Source organism: Lingula anatina, chromosome 1 (genome assembly GCF_051362555.1).
Source record: "Lingula anatina isolate TDL-2025a chromosome 1, LinAna3.0, whole genome shotgun sequence".
Classification (NCBI taxonomy): domain Eukaryota; kingdom Metazoa; phylum Brachiopoda; class Lingulata; order Lingulida; family Lingulidae; genus Lingula; species Lingula anatina.
In genome coordinates this window covers 14305867-14326831 of record NC_141767.1, presented here as the reverse complement: position 1 = coordinate 14326831, position 20965 = coordinate 14305867, and the positions used below count along the sequence as shown (strand labels likewise).

At 33.9% G+C, this 20965-nt stretch overlaps 2 protein-coding genes across 4 annotated transcripts; one reads left to right on the top strand and one right to left on the bottom strand.

Annotated features, from left to right (window-relative positions):
• Nucleotides 1–318: 318 nt before the first annotated feature.
• Nucleotides 319–15612, bottom strand: LOC106150961 (myb-binding protein 1A). Its single transcript, XM_013524000.2, has 35 exons — nucleotides 15266–15612; nucleotides 14774–14869; nucleotides 14467–14556; nucleotides 14157–14228; nucleotides 13904–14014; nucleotides 13611–13733; nucleotides 13338–13430; nucleotides 13035–13143; nucleotides 12435–12526; nucleotides 12033–12125; nucleotides 11595–11738; nucleotides 9106–9179; nucleotides 8623–8797; nucleotides 8235–8337; nucleotides 7825–7898; nucleotides 7492–7545; nucleotides 7120–7281; nucleotides 6883–6946; nucleotides 6414–6556; nucleotides 6017–6080; nucleotides 5698–5891; nucleotides 5133–5272; nucleotides 4737–4794; nucleotides 4485–4598; nucleotides 4241–4316; nucleotides 3763–3809; nucleotides 3143–3232; nucleotides 2910–2980; nucleotides 2692–2743; nucleotides 2446–2517; nucleotides 2150–2194; nucleotides 1892–1957; nucleotides 1699–1788; nucleotides 1247–1353; nucleotides 319–1016 (listed from the first exon to the last, which is right to left on the bottom strand). The coding sequence occupies exons 1-35, from the start codon at nucleotides 15446–15448 to the stop codon at nucleotides 836–838; spliced, it is 3522 nt and encodes a 1173-aa protein (XP_013379454.2). The 5' UTR covers nucleotides 15449–15612; the 3' UTR covers nucleotides 319–835.
• Nucleotides 15613–15645: 33 nt separating this feature from the next.
• LOC106150962 (eukaryotic translation initiation factor 4H) lies at nucleotides 15646–20904 on the top strand. Of its 3 annotated transcripts, none has more exons than XM_013524004.2 (8): nucleotides 15646–15762; nucleotides 17169–17394; nucleotides 17625–17673; nucleotides 18057–18121; nucleotides 18400–18460; nucleotides 18702–19013; nucleotides 19480–19675; nucleotides 19919–20904. In XM_013524004.2, exons 1-7 carry the CDS (start codon nucleotides 15671–15673, stop codon nucleotides 19638–19640), a joined length of 966 nt encoding a protein of 321 aa, XP_013379458.2. In that variant the 5' UTR covers nucleotides 15646–15670; the 3' UTR covers nucleotides 19641–19675; nucleotides 19919–20904. The 3 variants fall into 3 exon arrangements, with proteins under 3 accessions (XP_013379458.2, XP_013379456.1, XP_013379460.1); XM_013524002.2 differs by lacking the exon at nucleotides 15646–15762 and adding an exon at nucleotides 16270–16301; XM_013524006.2 differs by lacking the exon at nucleotides 15646–15762 and adding an exon at nucleotides 16397–16437.
• Nucleotides 20905–20965: the final 61 nt, after the last annotated feature.

Below are 20965 nucleotides of genomic sequence, written 5' to 3'. Positions count from 1 at the left end.
AGTTTTCACCAGTTCGGTGAATGTATGGTGAACTTTTTCGACTGATTTTGTGTGATTCAGTCTGGATTCCGCAATGACTGATAAAAGTTCACAAGCAGCAGATGTCAAAACATGGATTTTCCCAGGGTAAAGGACAATTTTCCCATACTTACCAATGGTTAATGAATCCATTCTGACATTCAAAGTTAGTCCGCATTTTTTTTTTTCTAAAGAGTTTAGCCTTTGTAATATTCTCTTAAGAGATTATATCAGAGTGTAGCTATCAATGGAGGTCATATGATGTGATGGCAAGCACAAGAATAACTGCGTTAACTGCTGTTTTTGTGGTAAAATATAATTTATTATTTTTCTATTAGTTGCTTACAATGTATTTATTGTGAAATATGGATATCATACGAACAGTTGTTATCCCTTTAAACTTGCAAAATTATATTTAATGCATTTTCATTTATATGAAATACATAATTTTATGATGCTATGATCAAAGATAATAATAATAATAAGTTAGCAATAAATCTTAAAAATACTAATTTTTAAAGTTACAGAAAAAAAGAAAGCTTTTCATAATATTCTGCCATTTCGATATTGTTTTAAACTCTTCTTTAGACCAGGCCCCCTGTTTCACAAAAAATCTCTAATCCTTAGTTGACTAGAATGTGTCCATGAAAGTGCTGTAACATTGTTCCTGATCAGATGAGATGTGTCCATGTAATGTTGGTAACAAAAGTCTCAGCCAGGAAACTGGGGCCAGCATAAGACCCCATCTTTGCATTCATCCACAGTTGAATTACAATTATCCAAAAAACTATTTCAAATTTATTCAACATTATGACTTTTATGAATTTTTTGTTTTAGGTTTTTTCTTCTTAATTTTTGTGCCTTTTGTTGTGTTTTCATGGAGTTCTGACGATGTACCATTAGTTTCTTCAACTGCATTAACACCATTTTTTCCCTGAATTTTCTGCTTCTTTTTAGGACTTTTGTCTCCTCCTGTATCATCTTGCATGTTTCTTTTTCTAAATAGTTAACATAAATGTAAATTTCATTATAATTTTTCTGATAATGCTTTTGATGAAATGTGCATTTAACAAACTTTTTTGAGCTTCATTGTTCAATTCTCTAATTTAACAAGTGAATGTTAGCAGGCTATGAAAAAAATTAGGGAAACCCACAGACTTTTACATTGAAAATTATGAGATCTGAATTCAGATAAGATTCAGTTAACATTTCAGAATTTTACTTTTACCTGTTCACTGATTTGGCTCCAAGGACTCTCTGGATTACTTTTCGTGTGTCTTTACTCAGCTGGCTTTTCAGACTCTCCAACTTTGTTAACAAACTGTCTGGCAGAGGCTGGAATAGTTTGTGAATCTCACTAACATTTACAGCAGGCATAGAAAAAACTAGGTAAAATAATGCAGCAAAGAACAATATCAACTGTGCACAATGTTGATAATAATGACTTAAATTAACTTTTGTTTTACTCTTGAAACAGTGACTTAACTAAAAACTGGAATAACATGTATCTTGAAATGTGATTTATGTCCTCTGATACATATTTGTTGAGGGACAAATAAATATTCATAAGGCTGAAGTTAAGATATCCATAGTAACCAAATAATTGATGCTTTAGAAGGTGTAGGGGTTGTCAGGGTTCAAGTATTTAAGTAAGCTGTACAGAATTTTTTTAAAACCAACCTGTGTGGGTTGACTATGTAAATACTTCACAAGCACCAAGGCAGCTTCTTGAATGTAACGAGGTTTCAATTCTGATACATTCACCAGAGACTGCAATAAATAAAAAAATCATATTGTATTTTATAAAATACATTTTTAATGCACATGTGTGTTATTTTACTTTTTTAAGCAATCAAACTTATTTCCACATTACCTCTGTCAACTTGGAGACCAACTGCCGTGAAAAAGATGACCATTTGTCCTCTCCTATAGACTGAACCTGAAATAGACCAGATAAACTGAAAATCCCATTCTTCAATAACTCTTCTGGCATAAATGAGTGATAAAAGATTTATTGTTACATATTAAACAATCCACAGGTTCCTAACAAGCATGAAATGTTTATTATTACAATTTTCATCAAATTAAAATTGTTTTTTATTAAAACATTAAGATTTTAAAATATACTCACCACATTTTTGTTAATCATTGCAGCAAGAGAAGACAACGCTCTTGTCTGAAAGTAGATTTAAAAATACATGTACTTCATAAAATATAAATAAATTTGAGTTTTCAAATCATATTTCTAGTAAACCCACTTATCATTAAATGGTTCAGCAATTACCATTAAATAAAACAAAAAAATTACAACACTTTGCAAAAAAAGGGTAATTCATCAGCTTTGCTACTCACTTACCAGGGTCTTCAACAAAGATTTATTAAAATATCAAAACTGCCCAGCTACTGTATTATAATATGAAAACATACCCTACAAAATACTCTTATATCTGCATTAACAGCATATGACAGCAGATGCTCAGCCACTGGCCACAGCAAAATCTAAATGATAAATGAAACAAATGAAATGAAAGAGCAAGTGCTGTTAAAATATAACATGATTAAGACACTTGTAGCAAGTTCATTATGACTAATAGGGAATTCCTGTTCTATACTAAATTTGTAATGGAAATATGCCTAAAGATAGATGAAGTCTTAATAATCAATGCTGCTTACAGGTTGTCTTTCCAGCAAGCTGTGGAACATCATTTGGTTCAAGCGATTATCCCTGAATAGGAAAAAATTATACAGTCAAACTCATTTAAATATTCTTATTTCATAATCACTTCCTAAAATTTTCCATTTAGCACCAGACAATAACATTTATCAACATACATCATTAAAACAAAGCTGAGGTGACTTAAGTCAATGAGATGTAATATTTAACGGATTACCTTTTCTCAAAGAGACTTGAGAGCTCCTCTTTTATGACATTCACCACCTCTTCAAGATGTTTTTCTTCTTCCTATTATAAAAACAAGACCTTAAATTTCAGTTAAAACGAGTTTGATACCATTTTATGCTATAATTCATCAAAGTATTTTGCCACTAAAATCCCTTTTTTCATACTGTAAAAAATTGCTTTCACAATTATTCCTTCATCTGTTGTGAAGGAGCCAAAATTTACCTTAGCATGGTTTTTCACATCTGCTGTGTGGGACCTGGTTCTCATGGGAGAGGGCTTGTCAGAATGTTCCAACCCCAGCATCACCCGTAACTGTGAATTTGAAAAGAGCTTAAAATGATCACCACAAGATATGCAATATTAATCAATCTAATTAAAAAAAGTGCTTAGGTAAACATATTAGGTATATTTATTATTAAGATATTCTTTCAAAAGCAGACATGCTGAAAACTTTTCAGAATGGTCGGACATTTGGACCAGCAGTAATGAAAAATTTGTCAGACGGAATGGATTTTTGTCGGACCGAAAATAACCCTATTTGTTTGAGACAGATACTACCAGTGCGATTAAGGTAGCTTACTTTGTTTGTGAATGTGATAGGTTTGAAATGGAAGGGAAAAAACACTACGGGTTTTATATAATTTTGTTAGTGAAGTATGTCGAATGATGACTGTAAATTCAAAATTGCAGCTCTTAAAACTCTTGTCGGTCCTTTGGACCGACCAAATCCAAATTTTTACCAGTCCAGACAAATTTTCTCGGTCATGACCGATCGGACTGACAGTTTCAGCATGTCTGCAAAAGAAGCAATCATCTACAGTAGTTGAAATCCAGCTACTTACCACAAATATGCAGGCACTGGCAATATCTTTATGTGGAACATTTGGTGCTAAAAAAAACAACAACAACAATTGTTCTGGGATAACTACATGTAAGTTGATGTAAGTGTTCGCTACCAGTCAGGTGTGAAGCAAATGTAATCACTCATGTGACACTCATGAGACCACACCCCACACCCGCAACACACAGTAACCAGACTCAGAGAGGAGGGCCTGTAAAAATGGTTCTCTTGCTATGACTCTACAATAATTGACCAGTTACTCAACAATACAACTAACCAGCATACAGCAACTTTTAAAAACTAAAAGCTGCATTCAAATGGAGTTAGAATTATCCCGATACAGCAATAAGAATAAATTATTTTCTGTAATGTTGATGCCATTGAGAAAAAAATTCTTCAACAATCTGATGCCTGCATTTAGGTTATGTAAAGTCATAGAGAAAGGCTGGACTAAATCATGAACTTTAAAGTTTACTGACCTTTAGCAGAGTATTGAATAAAATCCCTCACAAACCCTGGCAAAGACTCCTTTTGCAAATTATTGTCAGCAGCAGGCTGCAATAAAAAATCATCTTGCCACACACTATATTTCATAACATTTTCATAACTTTGGACTCTATAATGCCATATCGCAATGTCAAGCAGTTTTGATTTGCTCTATGTTAACTTAATCTCAATTATTTCCAATCATCTCAATACTTTAAATATATTAATAACTCTCACCTTTTTTATCTTAAAAATGACGTGTACCAGGTGGGTGGCCCTTTCTGCCAGACACCTGAGAGGTTTCAGCACTGAACCAGACTCGATCAGCCCAAACAAAGGGATAATCACCTCCTGTAAGAAAAAAAAATACTTAAGATTTTAAAAAAACCTGCCACTCACTCAGACCATGGTGTGTAAACATTTCTTCTTTGCAAGTCATGGTCTTAACATTTATGTGTAATGATTTTATTAAGTTTTATTAGCACTTACCAACAGCATTCCTGCAGGTGCATGGGCATGAACAAGAACTTCTACAAGATCAAGAACCCTAAGAAAAATATAAGAATACATAACTATTTTGACAATATTTGACTCTAGGTCTGCATAAAAATAGACAAAATGCTATGACAATGAAGTTCTTCATCATTCAATTGATCTTTGTCTCTTTGCAATAAAAGATAAATCTAAGAGAATATCAGCAAAGGTAGCTTATGTATTATTCAGCTTAACGTTAAATTCCATGCACATGTAATACTGAAGTCTTATAAACAAAAGCCTCATAATACAGGATTCTGATAAATAACAATGCAAAAGTTTTGCTCTCATCTCGCAAATGTTAAATCTCAAAGACGTTCAAACATGTGAAGAAGAGACAGGCTACATTACCTCATCTTGAAATGTAATAACTGCTCCTGCTGCTCCTTTTGCATCTTTTTTCCTTTACCCTTGACACGACTTCTGAATGCTTCTGCCAGGGCTTCATCCAAGCGAAACATGGCACTGTCACTCAAACCTCCATCTGACTCCTAAACATAAGGAAAGTGAAAAAAATCATAACTAGTTGACATCAAAGATGGCACTTATACAGATATCATACACTGAATTTTAAAGGGAAAATGAAAAAAATTCATAAAAACTTAACCAATACACGCTGAGTTTTGAAAAAGAGTTCCACAGGCCTAGATAAATCAAAAATATGGTTTGGCAGTTATATAATGATTGCTACAAGTTAGTTGTCTGATCAGACAGGTGGTAATTTCACAGGCTGTTTAAGAATACTTTTTCACTATCTACAGTGATCATGGGTTGATAAGTATCAGATGCAGAATGAAACAAATACAAGTACACTATATCTGAGCTATGTGTACAATTTATGCTGGAAATTATTTACAATTTGAAATATTTAAATCTGTGTTTTCAACTCATTTACTTAATCAGTGTTTATACTTGCCTCATCTGATTCTGCTGCAGCATCCCCTAATGCTGCCTTGACTGTGGCCTTAAAATTCTCATCCACATCTTCCTCCATTTCTTCCTCTTCTTCCTCCTCCTCCTCCTCCTCACTGCTGCTCTCCTCCTCGTCCTCCTCTACTTGCTCAAGGGTTTCAGATGCTTCAGTACCGCTTCCAAATTCTTCACTTTCTTCTGTAAAAACAGGAAAGATGTATAAACAGAAAAAAATGACAATATTATACAATACAATATAACATACAATAAAAAAAAGAATTTAAAAAAGTTCTTCGATATTTAAGTTTTTCAACTTTCCTTACCTGAATCTTTGAAATCCAGTGGGCCTTCTTCTTCCTCTTCTGGTTTGCCTGTGGACTTCAACACCTACGTATGAGACAAGTCCCATCAACTTCTGACAATTTTAGAAAATTTTGAAAAAAATCACAGTTTTTCTCTCACCAATACACACACACACACACACACACACATACACACAAAGACACTCACACACAAAATTGAACAAATTAAACGCCCTTCTAAAACCATTATCTAAATAGATAGAAACAAGTAATGCTGAAAAAAAGATCCTACTTTCTCTCCACAACAGCATACACCCAAGGCACACGTCAATGTTAATTTCACCATGGCGGGGTTTCTTGACAAATGTTGTAGTCAAAAACATAACTCATGTATGTTTCATCTATTGCTTTAACTCACATCTATGATAAGCTGTAAAGCGTCTGTAGTCATGTGTGGACACAACATTCTAAACACACTGGAGACCACCACCCGCACCAGATGAGACGGCTGTGATAACAAACTCAGCAAGATCTCTGTGATCACTTCTACCCACTCTGGTTCTGGAAAACAGTGAATAATATGCTACACATATTATGCCAGAATAATAGTGTTTTCTTCCATTCCATCTTTAAAAACTGGCAGCCTGATTTATTTAAATCACTATTTTACTCAAATAAATGGTAATCAAGTCTTAAAAGTGGATATAACAAGAAATATTTTGCAAAGAAAAATGAACAAGAAAACCAAATAGTTAATCATTTGTTCATTTCTCTTTAGGTTCTCCAGTTAGAAACTTTTTTCAGTTATTACAAAATCTACAGTATATTTTAAGATATATACCAACTTAAGCAGAGGGGCTTAAGGATGGAAATATGAATTTATTTACCTCCATCAGCAGCTTTTCCTTTCTTTCTTCTCTGGCAAGACTTTTCATAACAAATATGAAGATCCTGAAACATATGATAATGTACTGACATAGCACCTAAGTTAGATTTAAAAAAAAAACATTTTAGCTAGCAACCTTTCAAAAATGGCCATGTGGAAGATTCTGAGGTATTCATGAGACCTCTGACCAGTTAACTCGGATTTCACCTGTTTTTGTACATGTATAAATTTTACTTACCTTTAAAACATCACTAACAGCTTCTTCGTCCACCAATAACTGTAATCCTAGGTGTACAAACAGAAGTTCAAAGGCATGCTCCTCTCCCAGTTTGCTGCATTTCTGGGTTTTCTTGTGAATCTTTTCAACTTCTTCTGACATTTTTTGCCAGGAGAGTAAGACCTAAAATAGCAATGTTGCCACAGCAATGATTTAACTGAAATGAATGGTTTTTTGCAATGAATAATGTAAATATTCACTACAGTTACCAAATTTGACTTTTTTTTATTAAATTGAATTCTTGACTTTGTCTATCTATTACAAATAAATTAGTCTTTCTATAAAAAAATGCCCAAGGCCCTGGTTACAATAATACAATTATATGTTATATACCTGTTCACTAAAAGGTTTCACAGGTACTACAGATGAAGAGTTCGCCAATACTTTCTGAAAGTAAAGCAACTTTATTTATACAAGCAGTCCTACATATATTTAATCTGATAACAGCAGTTTCCTAAATCAATCCCTTACATCATTTCAGTGTAACCAATCATTGCCATCATTTCACTGTAAACTTCATTTATCCTTTGAATAAGTGAAATGAAAATCTCCTGAGAGTGACTTGGACTTCTGTATAAAAATGTGTCATCTATTAAAAAGTATTTCAATCTTTAGATGTATTTGGTTGTGCACTGGGGAAATCATAATCAAAACAACCCTATATACCTTGGCATATTGCACAAGCTGGTATGATATTTCAATGTACTCCAAAGTTCTAGGTTCCTTTTGTGATGTTTTATCTGGAATTTTGAAACATCAGTTAATTTTATCCATTCTTTTTTATTTTACCAATACATATTCAAGGTAACATGAATATAACAATGTCTCACAGCATAAAAAATGCTAAATGCTTTCAATAATAACTACATGTCAAATGCAAACTTAAATTACACACACTTTGTGGTCTTTAAAACTTCAAAATACACATTATCACAAACGCTTAGCTTAGTATCATCCACTGAAAGACCTCTGTTTTTTTTCAACTTAAATAAATTTATCCAGTAAAAATGCAAATATCCAGTACAAAATATATTAAACCAAAACCATAGCAATATTTAAAAAGACATACTGCTCACCTGGATTGAAAGTGTTGAGGTTATTCAAAGCCTTAAAAAAGTTGTCCTGCATTGCTCTATGGGACTGTGCTGACAATACTTCTGAGCATGGCCCTGACTGGGCCTTGAATCGAAAAAAGTAAGCATTAGGTTTATGACAATTTAAAGCAAATAAAATTTCTTAATTTCCTAATTACAATTTACCAGAGCAGAAATGTAGAATTTGGGAATCTTCAGAGTGCAGGTATGTACTATTGCTTTATTTAAAGATGGCTATTACTTATTAAGGTTAAAATAACTGTCTATAACTTCACAATGTGCACAAGCTATCATACAAAAGGACCATACTGTTTCCATATAGAGAGGCAGTTTCATGGCTGAGTCTGTCAGAAGATTTTATGGTTCTTACATGTGGCAAACTTTTCTCCTTCCTTTGGACATCAAAGAAAGCATGCAGGAATAGAAACTGCAGTAAATTGAGCTGGACATCCAAGTTGCTGGCCGTGGCTAATGTAGTGACCAATGACCTCAACTGACTGGCAGCCCAACTGACAGTTGACTCTCTGTCCTTGCTCTGTATTAGACTGAAAAGAAATTTAAAACATATGCACACATTTAAAGATGGGATCAGATGCCTGTTCAATCGATTTAAATGCACTTTTAAGTGCTTTTAAGCACTTTTATAATTAAAATTATAACAAAATGGGAAGAGCTGAAGAGATCAAACCTGGCCATGACATCTATTTCTTTAATTTATTTCGGTTTTTATAAAATGACTTAATTTTTAATATGAAAAAAACAATTATATCTTAAGTTTAAAAGTCACAGAATATTTTCAAAAAATTATACATCATACTAACTTTACTATTTCTGTACGTAGATAAAAGCTCACCTTGTGGCATCTTTCTTTCCCTGCACCAAACCAATGAGTAACTCTCCATACTTCTTAGTTGCTTCTGCTGTCAGCTGCAAACAAGCAACAAGGCAGCAAAGCTGTCAAATGTACAGACAAAAAGCAGGAAAAAACAAAAAAGGCTACTGTCAATTCTGATGCAAAAGTACATTTTGTTAAACTGCAAATTCAACATCAAATTTTAATTATGCTCAACAGGTAAAATACATCTGTGTCTGTACATAAAAACGGCATTTCTTTAAAATAATGGCCTGATTATGCTGATTTTTGAACTCAACCTGCGATTTAGCAGGAATGACCACTCCTGTGAGTTTAATGACAATTGGCCTATCTGTTTTTCTTATATTGTGTTTACAGTGTTGCATATATGCTGAAAAGTGAAAAAAAAAGCATAACTACTAAAATAGTGGCCCGATCATGCCGATTTTTGAACTTGACCTGCGTTTTAGTAAGATCAATTACTCTGCATTTTAGTCCTGTATTTCTTTTTTGAAAGTTTGACAATCATAAGTAACATGGTTTTCCCATAATGGTCATCTTGGCAGCAGCACCCAAAATTGTGTTTTCTTCTATTCTGATGCAATATTACATAATGGTTAACAGCAAAATGACCGTTAATTTTTAATAATAAAATACACGTATCATGGATTTTCAGAAAATGTGACTAGCATGGGTCTTCAAGCCCGTGGAACATGCCGATTTTCAAACTTGACCTGTGTTATAGTAAGATCAATTACTCCTGTGATTTTCATGACAACAGGCCTATCGGTTTTCCTTAAAATGTGTTTACAGTGTTGCATATGCTGAAAAGTGAAAAAACAGCATAACTTCTACAATAATGGCCCGATCATGCTGATTTTTTAACTTGACCTGCGTTTTATGAATATTCATCAGCTCTGTAAATATACAGCCAAAAAGTAAAACTGCCTTCCACTTATCATGTTTACAATGAAAGTGCACGGTGTCGGCACTGGCGACGACGGCGACGACAGACGCAGGTGATGGCAATATGTACAGACACATCTGTACATATTTACTGTACTGTTTGAGAACAGTAAGTGACATGGTTTTTCTTAAATGGTCATCATGGGAGCAGTGCCCAAAATAGGTTTTTTTTTTTCAAATTTTGATGCAATATTACATAATGTTTAACAGCATAATGACCATCAATTTTTAATAATAAAATATTAGTATCATGGATATTCAGAAAATGTGACTAGCAAAGGTCTTCAGGCCCATGGAACTTCAAAGTCACAACTTGAAAATGCCAGAATGTAAACAAGACAGCACTGTTCTGAAATGTTTTTTTTTTTTTCCATTTTTAACACTTTTTTTTAACATAAAACAAAATTAACAGGTTACTGCCATTTTTATACGATCAACTAAGAAAATTGATGAGATGGGAAAAATATCAATACAACAGTGTTAAATGTCCAATTTCCTCCATTCTGAGATTCTGAACATAGTGAATGATTGAATCTGACAAACTGCAATGATATGAGTTTATTTCCATTTTGGAAACTTTATTACACAATACACGATAACAAGTTTACCATCATTTTTACATAATCAACTAACAATGTTGTAAAGATGCAGGAAATGTCAAACAAACACTTTTACGTATCTTATTAGTTCATTAATGAGACTGTTAACATGCCTAACAGTTGAATCTGAGGAAATTTGAAAAAACAGCATAACTTCTAAAATAATGGCCCGATTATGCTGATTTTCGAACTCAACCTGCGTTTTAGTAAGATTGACCACTCCTGTGAGTTAAATGACAATTGGCCTATCTGTTTTTCTTATATTGTGTTTACAGTGTTGTATATATGCTGAAAAATGAAAAAACAGCATAACTACTAAAATAGTGGCCCGATCATGCCGATTTTCAAACTTGACCTGCGTTTTAGTAAGATTGATTACTCCTGTGAGTTTCATGACAACAGGCCTAACGGTTTTCCTTAAAATGTGTTTACAGGGTTGCACATATGCTGAAAAGTGAAAAAACAGCATAACTTCTACAATAATGGCCCGATCATGCTGGTTTTCGAACTTGACCTGCGTTTTATGAATATTCATCAGCTCTGTAAATATTAAGCCAAAAAGTAAAACTGCCCTCCACTTATCGTGTTTACAAGGAAAGTGCACGGCGCCGGCATCGGCGACGGCGACGACAGAAGCAGGTGATGGCAATATGTACAGACACATCTGTGTCTGTACATAAAAATCACATTTATGCATGCAGGATGCTAAATACAAAATATGGTGAAATCTATTCACCCACTCGCAACATGAGAAGTATATTTTTTTTAAACAGAGGTCTGCAATAGTAAATGGAATTTTTCTCACATATTTGCAACGAATCTGAAAAAAAGGCATCTACATAATATCTCACAATCATCATATTTAATATAAATTCATGCTTTCCCATATCTAGAAAATTTCATTAAAAAGTATCTTCCACTTACATGTTGAGAGATGGTGGCCACAGTTTTAGTCTTGGTGACATCATCAAATCTTAGCAGACCTGGTGGAGACAGAAGGGATGTCAGCAGTGCCAGCTGAAGATCTCCATTTTGACAACCAATTGCCCAGTTAACAATGTCATTAGCCTGAAAAGAAGTACACACAAATAAAGGATGATGCCAAGTAAGCCAAATGTTAAACTTCTACACGTCTCGATTTATGAATTATCAAAGGTCAGAATTTCATTAATTCTAACAATTTTAAAAACTTTTCTCTATTGCATATAATAGATAGTCAAAAATAATTCAAGTTTTTTTATATGTCAATGCTACAAAACATTTTTTATTTACACAAAAATCAGTGCTCAATCACATTTCTGAAATTAAAATCATTACGGCAGCAACAAATAATGCTTGGCAGATGGAGGAATAAAGTCTCACCAGCTGTTTCGAAGCCTCACATACGACTTTAGACTTGTCAGGCAGAGTTTTCAACAATAATGAGATCAGTCTTGGGCTCATGATGGTCTTTACCTACAAAATATACATTTGACATGCAAATATTATATAGATGACAGTGCAGGGAATGCAGAAAAACAGGTGATAAATGAATATAATATTTTGAAGATTTAATTCTGCTATAAAAATAAATGTCCTTGTTACACAGACTCAGAATTGAGGATATTCTTGTTTCCAAGTTTTACCAAGTTCTCATTAGAATATTAATTCAAGATATTCATTTTTAACTGCATCACAGAATTAGTTTCCCTGTAAGTAATTCTTGTTACAATGAAGTCCTAACTTGTAGGAGGAAAACATTTTAAATGTTTTAAAAATACCCACCATTTCTACAGATGTGCTGGTGTGAAGAGCTTGCTTTACCAAATGGAAGGCTAAATATTTCTTTGCAGGTTGATGGTGCTCTAATAATGTATCTGCAAATAATATTAAAAATAATAAATTGTCTTTAATTTCATAATGAGGTTGCAATTTCCACCGTATTTTCCTGGAATATAAACTGCACACATTTTCAATACTGGTCAGTGGTCACCAACAACAAATGATCCAAACAATAATATTAGTCATATCAGTGGCACTTCAGAGCATGGAGGATTCAACATCTTCTCCCACCAAATTGTATTGTACATTTAAACATTAGAAAACATTTGATAGACTGATAACTTAAGGACCTCTCTATCAAATTAAGAGAGTAGTCACAAAGCCACAGCTTCAGTGCTTGTCATGGCTAGCTGATTAACTAGCTGATTGACTAACAGCAGAAAGTGATTTTGCAAAGAATTGTGAATGTGGTAGTATAATCACGTTTGGACCTATTAAAGTGCACCTATACAGTCACATTACGGAAGCATATAACTTAATGTGAAAAGGGACTAACAGAACACAAACTTCAAAAGCATGCAGAAAGAAAATACACAGACATACCATCTATAGCTTCCTTCCAGAAAGTACTAAATAAGTCTTGGTCAGCAGCCATTTCCTTCACTATGTCCACACAAACAGAATGGATAACTGGGTGGCACTGAGTGGATTGCTGAAACAGTGAGATATTACATATCAATAACTTATTGACAGCACACATTAAATTCGAAAAAATATACTCACAATGTGAAAATGTCATTTTTATATGTTAAACACCTAAGTGATTTCTAAAATGCTGGTTGATATCTCTTATTTTTATTTACAGCATTATGTATTTTGCTGTACAGTTATGTTAGTCATAGATACCATCATGACATCAGCAAGAAAACTTATGTTTTTGGAGTTGATCAATTTGTCAAACTTCCAGTGCTCCTTCAAGAAATCTTCATTAATCACTTTCTGAAATAAATGCATAAAGAAAATGTTAATAATCTACATCACTTTCTTCAATATGTTTAATTCTAAAAATTAAAAATTATAAGCAAATTGAGCCTAGGTAAATTATTAAAATCTAGTTCCTAGGCCAAGTCATGAATGTCTTTTTAACCTTAAAGGCACAAAAGGCATTTCTATACTAACTGGCTGTGACTTTGATAATTTCAGGAGAAGCAGCAGACTATCAGCTGTACACTGCTCCATGCCTGCTGCCAACTCTTGCTGAAGGATGGGAAATACAGTCTTAGCAAACCTCTTCTTAGGCACCTACAACATTAAAAAAATATTTATAATTAAAAATGTTGTGCATTTTAGTAAAAATAACATGGATTTTATCTTTAAACAATGTATGCTAAATGGGAATAAATGTGCTGTCAGGTTCTATATTTAAGCCCAACAAGTACTGAGTGTGTCTTGTCAATATCACCTACACTTACTTTCTCTCCCATCTCTGCTAGTGCCTGGTAGCATATCTGTCGCAGGTAACTTTTTTCTGAACTCAACTTTTTCAAAGAACTTGTCACTTCCTGAACTTCCTCTTTTGATGCCTGCAAATTAAAGCCCTCATTTACATAATGAAGTATATATATATATCTATTCATGTCTATATTCATGTCTGTTTCTGGGACTACGACTGCCTCTCAATTATTTTTTACTTAACTTGCCCTTACATACAGAAACGTTACAAACCTCATTCAACCTGTCAGCCTGAATCAGAGCCAAATATCCCAGAACTTGTCCCAAATATATATGACCTTGTTCCTAAGACAGCAAAAACACAAAAAGTAAAAAACTTAATTAATCACATCAAAATTCTATACTTTTCCAGACTAACATTAACAGAACTATCTTATACACAATTGAAAATTTGCTGTATGGCAAATGGCCATTTTTATGATTTACAAAATATTTTACATAGTCACACTTAGATACGTAATGTGAAATATACATCATGGTGATATATCTAACAAAGTTCCTTTTTTATACAATCTCAACTTACAGCTTTTGTTTCTTGTTTTGTGATTCTAAGTTGCTCCTTTGCTTCCTTCAGAATTTGTGCTACAGTTACCTCTTTGAACTGTCTCAATATCTGCAACAACAAACTTGTGATCAAACATCATCTACTGCCCTATGGTAGTTTCCCTCTCAAATTTCATCATCTTAAAGAACCATATTTAAACCACGTAATTAACACTTTTCTTAATGGTAATAATGAACCATAAGTGTCACTGTAGAGCAAGAAGCTTTCATTAAAAAAATAAATAAATAAAATAGAATAAAATTTCATCATCTCCATATATCTTTACCTGTGTCAATGCTAATGTGTACCCTGGTCGTGCAAACTTACGGCTCGATGATAATCCACGTACCAATCTTTGGACTGTATAGTTGAGTTCTGACTCCTCATGAAAAGAATTAAAATATATTTATATTCTTATACATATAATGGAATCCTGACTTAAACATCTGGCATTCTGGGTGTGAATTTATTTATCACACTGGTTGGCAAAGGCAACTTAGGTGTCCAGTTGGGACATGTAGCCACACTCGATTGTCACTTTGATTGGTCAATGAACCTAAAAACAACATTAAATATAGCACTAGCAGGGTAATAACACCACACTAGACAGGTCCACCTTGATGAAAAAAAAGCAGAAAGAAAAGAAACACAACGATTAAGATCGATTTAATATTTCAAAACGAATTTTATAATTTATATATGTATTCGAAAACACCTCCTCTACACTACAACGTGCGAGTTTTAACGTTACGACTTTGGCGAGTCTGTAGATACGAACCTTCTGATCTTTTTTCTTGCTTGCTTTCAAAATACTCAACAATGCCACAGATGCCGCAATTCTTCCTTTATCGTCATTATCAGCAAGATCCCAAAACAATTGCAGTAATTCTGGTCCAACGCTTGGTTTCGCCTTTGATGTTTGCTCCATGGCATTACACGTTTCATCTTTTACAAGTGCCATGCTTGTTTGGTGATAGCTAGCGCACGTCCGAATATTTTTCTAAATGAAGACAATACCCTTTCTTGGTAGACATATCGTGCAAATTTTATTTTCCAAACGACCACAAAATATCATTTTCCTCAGTATAATATATTCATTTCCTTATTTGTGATATTTTTATTACATCAAATACACCCTTTTTGATCACTTTACTTGCAATAAAGGTCATCTTAAAATTCGCGCATGCGAAGTTTGAACTTCCTCTTGAAAACCATGGCGGATTATGACCAAAATGTAGGAGATTACGGTGAAGGACGAGATGGCGGTTACGGCGGGTGCGTGAAAGTTATAAACGATCACATGTTATGTGATAAAAGCATTATATACCCCTGTTTTATCAGCAGTTACTTAGGCCTTTTGGTTGATATTTGTGTCGATATTAAGCACAGAATCTGTGCGTGCTGTTTTTTGCATCTCGTATCCCACAGGTTCGTGGCTCGTCCTGGGACCGAGGTCATCAAAGATCTCAGATAATATGCCGTGATAATGACAGGATGGCTTGTGCAGCCCTTTAAATGTTCCAATATGTTGACAAAAATCTTTCAATTATAACTTAAAATGAATGCCTTAACTATTCGATCGCCAGTGACTACCTCATTGACTTGCACTTCTAGGTTACAGTTCTATTTACTATATGATATATGAGCGAAATAATCTATTTTTACATTCACTGTTGTGTTGTACTAGTCTCACAGGTGCAATTCAAGCGGATATGGAGTGAAAATCTTGGAAAAGTGAGAGTCTTGGATGTCTTTGTCATATTTCTTTCCTTAACATGTTACACACTGCTGAATAGTATGCTAAAGATTTTTGGGTATGAAAACATTGTAGATTGGCTAAGATCCATTTCAAGTTCAACTTAAAGTGTCAAGTTAAATACATGAAGAAAGCTTGTTTAACCACTTGTTTTAAACCTCTAGTGGAATGGAGATAAAGATAGCATTAGACTGGTCAGTATTGTGAAAGATTCATATGTAAACCAAAAGTGAAAACTGAACAGATTTCAAAATAATAGTGAACCATGATTCTTGCAGCTATACAGTTTAGATTATAGCTCAACAGTGACTATAAATTATAAATTGGAGTGCTAAAGGTTGATTATTTAAGTGAGCGTTAGGTATGACTGTTTTCACACAGACAAGCTTTTTCTGAGGAATCACAGAATTTTGAGATTTTTAATGAAATTCTGATGGATAACTCTAGACCTACAGATTCTTGTTAACCCAGGCTTATGTCTGTTAACAACCATTCATTTCTTCATAACAATTAGAAAATGCAAACACTTTCTCAGTGCAGTTACAGAAAATTGTTCGATGCTTTGTCAAGTTTGAAAAATCAAACTGCATGAAGTGACTTAGGCTATTTAAGAGATGACCAACCTAGGCTACTTTTAAGATCAGGTTTATAGTGTTTACTGCTGCCAGTTTTTCTTGTCTTCGGAAAAATTGATGTCCACCTCTGCCAAATAATTTGCAGTCCTTAAAAATATGATCTAAAATTAAATTGTTTTTGCTAACTTTTCAATGACTTGCCTGAAAATTTACAGCCACTTGCAGCAAAATTAATATGTAGCTATTGAAAACACATAACCCAGGCAATACTTTGAGTTTAAATTATGATAATTTAATTATAAAATTGAAATTTTAATTGATCAATTTTTTTCTTTTTTTTTCAATTTTAGGGGTTATGGGGGTGGCTATGACAGAGGTTATGGTGGAGGAGGCGGTGGCTACGGAGGCGGTGGTCGGGGTGGCTATGATCGAGGAGGCAGAGGTGGATATGGTGGTGGAGGGAGAAGCCGAGGACCCAAGCCACTCCCCACGGAGGCCCCCTTCACAGCCTACGTAGGAAACCTACCAAACATGCTGGTGCAGGGAGACTTGGAAGTAATTTTCAAAGATTTACAAGTAAGTGGAGGCAACCCCCCCCCCCCTCCCAAAGAATGTTAGTATTTTCTTATTCTGAGTCTAATAGAATGTTTTTTTCAGAGTTCCAAGAATTTTTATGTAAAAAGACCAATACTGATCTTTCTTATTTTGATTTTTTTAAAATAAAAATGTGAATTTTTACTGCAGTAAACCTTTGGTATGTTCTTTCTATAGAATACTGATCATGCTCATAAATTTTTTTGTTTTAGGTTAAAAGTGTCCGATTAGTAAGAGATAGAGATACAGACAGATTCAAGGGTAGGTAAAATCGAGGTTCTAGTTGCTGTTTACCATGAGTGGCAAATTGTGTTTTTATTTACTTATTGTATGAATGAAAGTATAATAATTATGAGTGAAAGTATCATATGTTTGTTTAAATGTTTTAAAGTATTTGATGTTTATTCTGTTCAGTTGTGCTTTACTTTTCTACATGTTTTGAAATGTTGGTGAATCTCTTGATTCAATTGCACAAATGTTTATATCTATAAGAAGTAGCTGAACAAATACTGTACTTCACATTTGTTAAGTATTTTGGTGTAATAATAGTAATTAATACTATTAATAGTCATGAAAAACTCAAAGCTAAATCTGATAGGTCATTTTCTTTGACAATGAATTATAAATGTTTATTTGTTTTTCAGGTTTTGCTTATGTAGAATTTGTTGATTTAGAATCATTAAAAGAAGCTTTAGCTTATGATGGTGCAGTAAGTATGTCTAATTATTTGTTGAAATTGTCATTGCATACTAATATTTGAATTATAGGTCTATGATTGTCAGGGGAAAAATCAATAATATGCTTCAATCTTTATTAAGATTATTTCCAAAGCTTTATATATTTTTGGTGTGTTTGTGACATATTCAAAGTCAAAAACAACTTTTTATATATTTTTTCTCTAAATCTGATTTTCAAAATTAGATGTATGATAAAAATGCTAGCAGATCTTTGAAAATATCCTCTCTGAGTAAATTACTTCCCTTGCAGATTTTTGAAGATAAGAAAATCCGTGTAGATGTGGCTGAAGGGAAAAAAGAAGGTGGCTATGGTAAGCATACAAGCTCTTGTCTTGCCTGACAAAGAAAGAAAAATTTTGTTTGCCATCTACCAGTCGGTGATTTTGACTTACATTAAGCTTATAGCACTATAATCATGTGTGTATTTGCACACATTAACATTTTATACACATACAGGTTTTCACTTTTAGCCATCATAAACAGCACTCTCATTAGTTAATGTAACATTTAATTCTATAAATTTTTGATACGAAACTTGTAATATAATTGCAGGGCGTGGTGGACGCGGTGGAAGAGGACGAGGAGGTGGCGGTGGGGGCGGTGGCTACAGAGATGACCACAGGGACGGCGGCTATGGTGGCGGTGGTGGTAACTGGGAAGACAGGCCTAGGGGAAGAGGGGGTTACCGTGGCGATAGAGATGGATACAGGGATCATGATAGAGGGTATGGTGGTAGGGGTGGTTACAGAAATGATGACAGAGACAGACATGAACACAGAGGAGGAGGATTTGGAGGTGGTCGTAGGCCAAGAAGAGATAGTGATGGAAGTGGAGGAGCAGCAGAGCTGAGGGAGCCATCTCCAGGTATAGGCAGCAATAGGACTCTAAAAATATCTTTCATAAAAAGACCTTTGTATACTACTTCCCATATAAAGCAGTCACATGAAGTGATCTAGCCTATTAGGTTGCCACTTTTGGTGTTAAGCAATTCAGTTATTTCAAAGTGCTTGTCTCTGTTGATCCCTGGTTTTGTTTACCATTTTGGTTATACCAAAGACCATAATAAATGGTGCCTGTTGATTCCTTAGTAAGAATTTCGCCTATAGAGGATGAAGCAGGGTTAAAATATGAGGGTATCAAGCTATAAATCTAGCCCTTACTTCAACTTTAGAGATTGTTTTTTGCTTTTCATTGGATTTTTTTTTCTTTGATAGTAGGAAATTTTAGGTTTGGTTTTCATTGTCTGAGCAAAATTTGAACTATCTTACAAATAGCTTATGTAAGTACAAATAAAATGTTGAATTTAACACATTTTCAATCACATCTCTAGAAAGTGCAGCTGCCAGGCCAAAGTTAAAACTGCTCCCGAGAACCAAGAAAGACCCTGTTGCCCAATCAGAACCTTCTAGAAATTCAAGCATATTTGGCTCTGGCAAACCAAGGGAGGCCAAACCAGATGATTACACAGCCAGTGACGAAACATCACATTAGTAAAACAGAGGAAAACTTAGTGTATTGAATAACAGGTACAGATGTTTTGCCTTTAGAAAGTGAAATAATGATCTAGGTTTATGCTGGCTTGTAAATTTTTGATAAGCAACAAAATGTGTTCGATTAAATGCTTATAAAATGAAAAGTGAATATAAAACAAGTAATTATAGAGATTGAAAAAATGATTTTTGACTTGGTTCATTTTTGGAAGCTGTGCACCCACTATTGTGTATATGTGATGCTATGTTGATTAAAAGCTATGTCTTATTTTGTTTCAGGTTTTATGTCAGTGAACAGTAGGTCAGCTGATACCCTTTTGTAGGATTGAATAAACAAAGAAAAAAAACACTGAATTAATAAAAAGATCTGCAGGAAGTCTATAGATACATTGGCAGCAGGAATAATTGCATGATTCAGTACAGTTCAGGGTAAAGGGCCAAAATTCCAAGTAGAAGATCTAAGAAATGGTCTCTTTTGTTGAAACTGTATCAGTCCTAGTCGCAGTGCAATGCAAGCATATCTTCCGGCCATTGCAGATAGTAAAGCATTGTTTGTTGTATGTGATATGAATGTCAGATACTTTTTCACTGCTCCTTACCAGCTGTCGTATTAGAATTCCAGTATATTGAAATAAGTTGTGTCTTAGTATCAGTAAAATGGATAAAATCTTTGTGCTGCTGCCGGGACAGTGTGGAAATCACAACACAATGTTTGTGTTCTAAAAAGATGCAATGGTATTATTTTTGGAAATGTTTCGAAATCCCAGATTTTGTTGGAATGTAAATTGTGATTTAGTTTTGTGTTGTCTCATGTGTAGATATAAGAGATTTCATTGAATTAAGAATGACATTGGACAAATTGATATATATCAAGACTCAATTCAGAATAGAATGCTGACAAAGGCATGTTGGATTTTTTTTAAAAAATTGACAACATTCATTGCACACTCGTGTTCATTACTGTGGCAGGTTTCATAAGCATAGCAGCTACGCAGCCAAGATTGTGTAATATATTATTCCTATTGGTGTATAGCAAACTGATCTGAGCTTGTACAGGAAATACTCGAGAAGTTTCTTGTAATTCAGATGGTTTGTTTTGGTAAGCTTTGCCAACTGAGCATGTATAATGTTGATACTTTGGAATACACGCCATTTTGTATAGAATTATTTGTTGGACATTTTATTTGTACAGATGTACAAAATTATTGGTCCTTTGAAAGGTCCTTTATATATACCAAAATGGAAATAAAGTTTTATGAATTTTCCATCCATATTTTTTATATATTATCATACTATTTATATGTTTACTTTACATACATCCTTCAA